Source organism: Haemaphysalis longicornis, unplaced genomic scaffold (genome assembly GCF_048455015.1).
Source record: "Haemaphysalis longicornis isolate Haplotype H1 unplaced genomic scaffold, Haemaphysalis longicornis Haplotype H1 scaffold_28, whole genome shotgun sequence".
Taxonomy (NCBI): domain Eukaryota; kingdom Metazoa; phylum Arthropoda; class Arachnida; order Ixodida; family Ixodidae; genus Haemaphysalis; species Haemaphysalis longicornis.
The window spans coordinates 4,302,018-4,308,017 of NW_027526329.1; the positions used below are offsets into that span (position 1 = coordinate 4,302,018).

Genomic DNA, 6,000 nt, shown 5'->3' on the forward strand with positions numbered 1-6,000 from the left:
TTAGTGTAACATGAATGTATTTATTACTCCTGAATAAATTTTGGGCTGCTGTGTTTGGTCTCTATTGATCTTTCTACGGCAATGCTTTCATTTTATGCGAAGCTACAATGTTTTCTCTGTGTTTAAAATCATTCCATTATCAACGCACTATTCCCATATGTTAGTAACACTGGTATTAACATCACATTTATTAATGTAGAATCGAACATCGAACAAGCACTCAAGAATTCGACTGGAGATAGCGTGTTTCGGTAACAACTGAAAACAACTGCACATAAAAACAACTGCATTGTTTTGCCATTGCAGTATCTCTTTATAAGGTACAACTTATTCTTTCCGTGATCGTAAGCGAAGTTTATTAGTTAAATTCCTTTGAGGCAACAATTCCTATAGAGTGCCGCAAGAGGTAGCTAAGTGGGTGGTACAGAATATATTCATTTTGTCGAGGAATCAATTCTGGACACGCAGAATATTGCAGACAATAAATATTTAACTAACCAATCGCACTAATTAAAATTTCCTTTCAGCGTCAAAACTACTAATTTCGTTCTGAGCTTTAAAATTGCAGTGAGCAGAATTTTAATACGTTTTGACTGTAAACTTATATTTAATAGTTGGTTGTAAATCTATCTTCACTGCGCTTCGTTTGAAGCATGATGAGACACAAATTTAGTTTGAGATGTGTTCTTAGAGCCGGAAAGGAAGGCTATGCAGGCTCATAAGCTTCATTTCAGCATTCTAATTTATGGCAAAGCTGTCGACAGCGGCGTGCCTCGGAGCCCTGGCGCCAACCTGTACCTTGGACGCGTTAACATTCCCTCCCCCAAAATAAAATAATATGTCGTTCGTTACTTTGTTATTTCTTGGCTATTTCCTTGCGGCCGTTTGCGGTAAGAACCTGAAATGGTCAACTGCCCCAACAAGGGGACAATAAATTGATTGCGGACAACGCCTTCCTGGCGGCGTAATGGCGTGTGCTCTCTCGTGATAGCTTCCCCCTAATAAACTTACATACATGCTTCCATTTATGGCGGACTTAAATGCATGGCAGAAGCGTTTGGGTGGCGCTGCGTCAATTTTCACGTCTTCGTCAGAAAATCTGTCATGTAAGCTCTAATCCTTTCCCACTCCTCCTTCATAAAGTTCTAGAGCACTTTTGTACCAAATATAACCATCGTAGCACCAACATTTTCATAGCTATAGACGTTTTCGTTATTTCCGAAGTGGGGGCGGCCGCGCTCGCTGTGTCGCAGGCAAGAAAAACAAATCTAGCTAACTTCCGCGACAACGTGGCCCTTTCAAAGCCATACTCGCTTTATCTAGTTGCCGGTAAGATAGTTTGACAAGATAAACCAGCTCTCTAGGCGCAATTTTGTTAAAGTTACAGCCAAGAATCTCTGGGTCCGACAGCTCGCCTTTAGAACGTGACCCTAGAAATGTTCAACGCACGCACTCTGTCAAGCGGGGAAAGCTCAGCTGTACCACTAGAGGAACTCTCGGACATTAGGTAGGATATCATTCGGTTCACTGAAGTTAGAAGGGCAGGAGAACGCTTCATGAAGTTTACTAGCGAAAGCATTCGGTGCTAAAGAGGACAGCAAGAGAAGAAAAAACGAGGGGTGGGATTTTCAATACCAAGACAATAGAAGAAACGGTGGAGGGATTTTTGAGCATTAGCGAGAGAGGCGCGGCTATCGTGGTCAAGCTAACCAAGTGATAGAGGTAATTGTACAGGTCTATGTGCGAGCAACCAGCTATCAGGATGAAGTTGTAGACAGGTACACGATGAGGTCGAATCAGCAATGAAGAAGGCAACAACACAGTTCACGATTGTGATGGGAGAGTTCAACGCAAACGTCTGTAAGAAGCAAATGGGAGAAAGGCCAGTGTGAAACTTTGAAATAGACAATCGCAACAGTAGAGGAGATATACTGGTAGGATTTCCAGAGAGAAATAACCTAAGGTTGATAATCACGTTGTTTTAAGAACGAAAGACTAGGAAATGGACATCAAAAAATCCCCACGGCCCAACAAAAACAACATTCATGTCATTTTAAGGGACAACTCAAATATGGTGCAGGACGTGGAGGGGCTAACAGAGATTCGGAGCAGCGGCATAGGATGGTTAAATGCAAGTAAGGCGAAATCTCAAAATATAATCAAGGAAACTCGCTAAAATGTACCCAAAACCCCATAGTATCAGTCAGAGCCTCATCCCAGGAGTTTCAAATACCTCTTTTAAACAAATTCACCATCCTGACGAGCACAACAATGTCAGTGTAGACAGGGTAAATGAGAACATAACATGCAATCAGTGAGTCAGCAGTAGGTGTGGGAGAAGCAACATCTAGGGAACAAAAAAGAACTCTAATTAAAAAACGAATTAAACACTTGCCAAACGTAAAAACGTCAAAGTGACAAGTACGGCAGAGCAGATTGAACTAGCCGAGCTGTCGAAACTAATAAACAGAAGTAAAACAAACGACATTCATGCATACAAAATGGCAGTCATCAAGAATGCGCAGCAAATAGGGGAAAGTCTGAAAGCAACTAGGAGAAAGCTACCCATCGGCAAAACATGATGTACGCAATCATAGACGAGCAGGGTAACAAATCACACAATTTAGACGAGATAATAAAGGTAGCAGAAGAATTCTACACCAGGCTGTATGCCAGCGACGTTACACCGTGGAAAAAGGCTGAGAGTACAAGCTTTTTCAAGAATAGAAAAACTGCGCGTAAAAGACAAGACAATAAGGAAGGCAATGGATGGGGCAGTCCACTCCCTTCCTTATTGTCCGGCGCCAGTCCTGTCCCTTCCTTATTGTCTTGCCTTTACGGGCAGTTTTTCTATCCCCGAAATGCAAAACCAACTAGCCCAACAACGGGCTGTACTGAGTACAAGCTTAACTTGCGATGTGCCCCCAGTAGCTAAAGAGGAGGTAGGAAAGCCTCTCAAAGTCATGAAAAGAAGAAACGTGGGAGGTGACGGCGGCATAACCATGGATATCTTTCTGGAGGAAGGAGATATTGTTCTGAAAAAATTCGCTGCATTGTTTTTGGAATGCTTGGAGAACCAAAAAGTGCCTATTTCGCTACCCAGCGTCGCACATGCATCGATTGGCTTTATCGACGGAGGTGCCTGACGTTGCAGGAATTCTCATAAGTGCGTGCTGTAGCAAAGACAAAGCCATTCTTACTGCCATTACTGAGTGACATTGAATGTGAGCTGTGCTGGTGATCCACAAGCGAATGGCGGAATGACCTTTTTTTATTTACTATCTAGAGCGGGCCCCATTTTCTGTACCGGAAAAGAATGACAACGCCAGTTGTTCGCACAAACGGGTGCTCCTTATAAGCAGCGTGACCTTCTCTGTCAATAGGACGAAAAAGAAAAAGCACAGCGTGTGACCAGCCGGCGAACTGAAGTGCTTATTGGGCAATGATAATATAGGCTCATCACGAACGATATGTGCGCGGGAAAGGAGAATAGCCGGCGTCAGGCTTGTGTTACAGATTGCGGAAAGTGGCGCAAGTGGCATGCGTGCGTCAGCGAGCGCGTGTCAAAAGGTTTTGCTTTCCCTGTCTCAGAAAACAGACCCTATTCTTGAGTTCGTTCATTAACCGTGAATTCACCGCAATACTTCGTCGGTCATTGCGCGGTTAGCACTGCCGGAACGTCGTGTAATTTTGCGGTTAGGTCAAAACACATTTTAAGGAAAATATTTGAAGTTGACAAAACTTGTTGCTGAGCTAGTTGGTACATAGTCCAAACAAAGTTAAAAACGTGGCGCAAACTAGACGGGACAAGAGAGACAAGAAACACAGATCTGTGTTTCTTGTCTCTCTTGTCCCGTCTAGTTTGCGCCACGTTTTTAACTTTGTTTGAATTTGAAGTTGCTCGTAGAACAAACCAAAAACATTTGCTTGGTACTATAAATACACAGACGAACGTTAGCGCAAGCGAAAAAGGTACAATTTTTGAAACAAAAGCGTAATTGCCACAAATTCATCCAGCAACGTTGGTCCAAATCACTGTGAATTGTTTGTGTTGTATGCATCGCTAAATATTAGTGAAATACAAACCATTAGAGGTAACTGCGAACGAGGACGTAAGTAAGCGGACAATCCGCTTACGTTAAACACAAAAGATGGCCAGGCAAGGATGAATGTTACTGACATCGACTTCTTTGTGGCATGTTCACCCCTTATTAAATCGATAGATGCCAAGCAATGAAATGAACGCAGCTTCAATCGTTAGACACGAAGATGCTGCCGCGTAATCGGGTGAATTAATGCGCCAGCTGCTGCATCAGAGCTCCGGTTGCGCTGGTTATATCTGTGCTTTGCATTTGCCCCGAAACAAGTAGGTAGACTGGCTAAATAAGGCGCGTTTACTCTAGAAAACACATACTTTACCCGCTGGCGTAGTGGCTACGGTGTTGTTCTGCTGAGCCCAAGGACACCAGTTTGAATATCCCCGCCACAGCCGCTGTTCTAACGAGGCAAAAACGGCCGTGTGTCGAGATTTCGGTCCACGTTATAAATCCGCAGGTGGTGTAAATTAATCCAAATCCTCCACTACGGCACCTCTCGTCGTCTGTGTAGCATCGGTGCGTTAAAACTCATAATCAATCAGAACACACATAAATAGGGGATTGGTAGAAGAAGGTATCTTAGGAAAATATATTTAAAAAAGGCCTGTAGCTTGTTTTCTAAGAGAAACTTACTTGTAAGTAAGCAAAACCCGTAAGCGAAAACCGTCGGCGGTGTTGTAGTACACGGTGTTCTTTCTATTTTCTTGGGTGTAGTGTGCGGAAGTTAGGTGTTTTGGTAATAATTTCTCATATACTCAAGGCCAATATTAACCGATGAAGTACAGGGAGACATGGCATAGAATATCCTTCGTTGCCTCGCCGGACATTTTACAGTTTAAACCAAGGTCAGCTGTTTATAACATTCGTAGAAATATTATGAAGAAGGCAAATACCTGTCCTACTTACAAGAGCAACGCAGTGACGAGGAATACCGAAAAGAACACCAGCAATGTAGCCACGAACATTTTAGCCGTTCGTCAGATTGTGGAATACGCCTAGATCTCCGGCGTAACGGTTCTGGAAATCTGTACAGAATTGTTCGTGCTTTAGCTCATCACGAGTGGGTTGGCAATATCACCAGCGAGGAAAACGCTTTGTCCAAAGCGCATCTTGTGTATTCCCTTCCGCGACGTTTATAGCGCTGTTATCATCACTGATAACCGGCCATCCAGACTGAACTTGGCACCAGTCATTCTGAGACCACGATATGATCTCCACTACCCTCCTTCGGCTATCAGCCTTATCGCTGTACGACACGCTGGAAGATAGGTCGATTACGGAGTAAATATGCCTAACGTGAGGGCTCAGGGCAACATACTGCTAACGCTGTAGCGTGGCAAGCGGACTGCTAAGATCTTCTTGGCGGATGCTCGCACGTGAAGCCTACCCCGCTACGGTACCGTGGCTTCATGAGGGAAGAGGAATATTTCGGCTACTCAGCGCTCAGCCGATTACTGAGTTCGCTATGCTTATATGTCCGACTAGTTTTAGTGGGCTCGTGATGAAAAAAAAATTATTTCATGGCACAGATCGCCTCATTGAAATAGCACTGACACCACTCCTACCGCAAACGTTGAACAAATAAGCTATACAGTAAGGAAGACAGGTTTTATTTATTTGTTTATTATACCATTATCAGGGCAGATACCATTAAAGCAGGGGGGGTGTGAGACAAAAAAATAGCAAGAAAGAGTCTAGACAAAGTATTACAGTAAAATGGTTAACACAATGTAACAAAACTTCTAATATTACTCGAGAAAAACAAATTCTAGAAAAGCTCCCGAATATGAAATGTTAGATGCAATTTCGAAACTTGTTTGTGTTATAATTGATACAGTCTCAAAAGGAAGGTGATTCCAGTCACCACTTGCCCGGGCAAGAAAGAGTGAAAACAACGCATGGT

The 6,000-nt window shown here is 43.3% G+C and overlaps 1 protein-coding gene across 2 annotated transcripts in view; it reads right to left on the reverse strand.

Annotated features, from left to right (window-relative positions):
• The window catches only part of LOC144172990 (cytochrome P450 3A14-like), an 87,222-nt gene extending 82,027 nt beyond the window's left edge, over nt 1-5,195 (reverse strand). For both annotated transcript variants that reach the window (XM_077701586.1, XM_077701585.1), the window contains exon 1: nt 5,004-5,195. In XM_077701586.1, the coding sequence (XP_077557712.1) occupies nt 5,004-5,062 (59 nt within the window). In that variant the 5' untranslated portion in view covers nt 5,063-5,195. The remainder of the gene's footprint in view (nt 1-5,003) is intronic.
• Between the last annotated feature and the right edge of the window lie 805 nt (nt 5,196-6,000).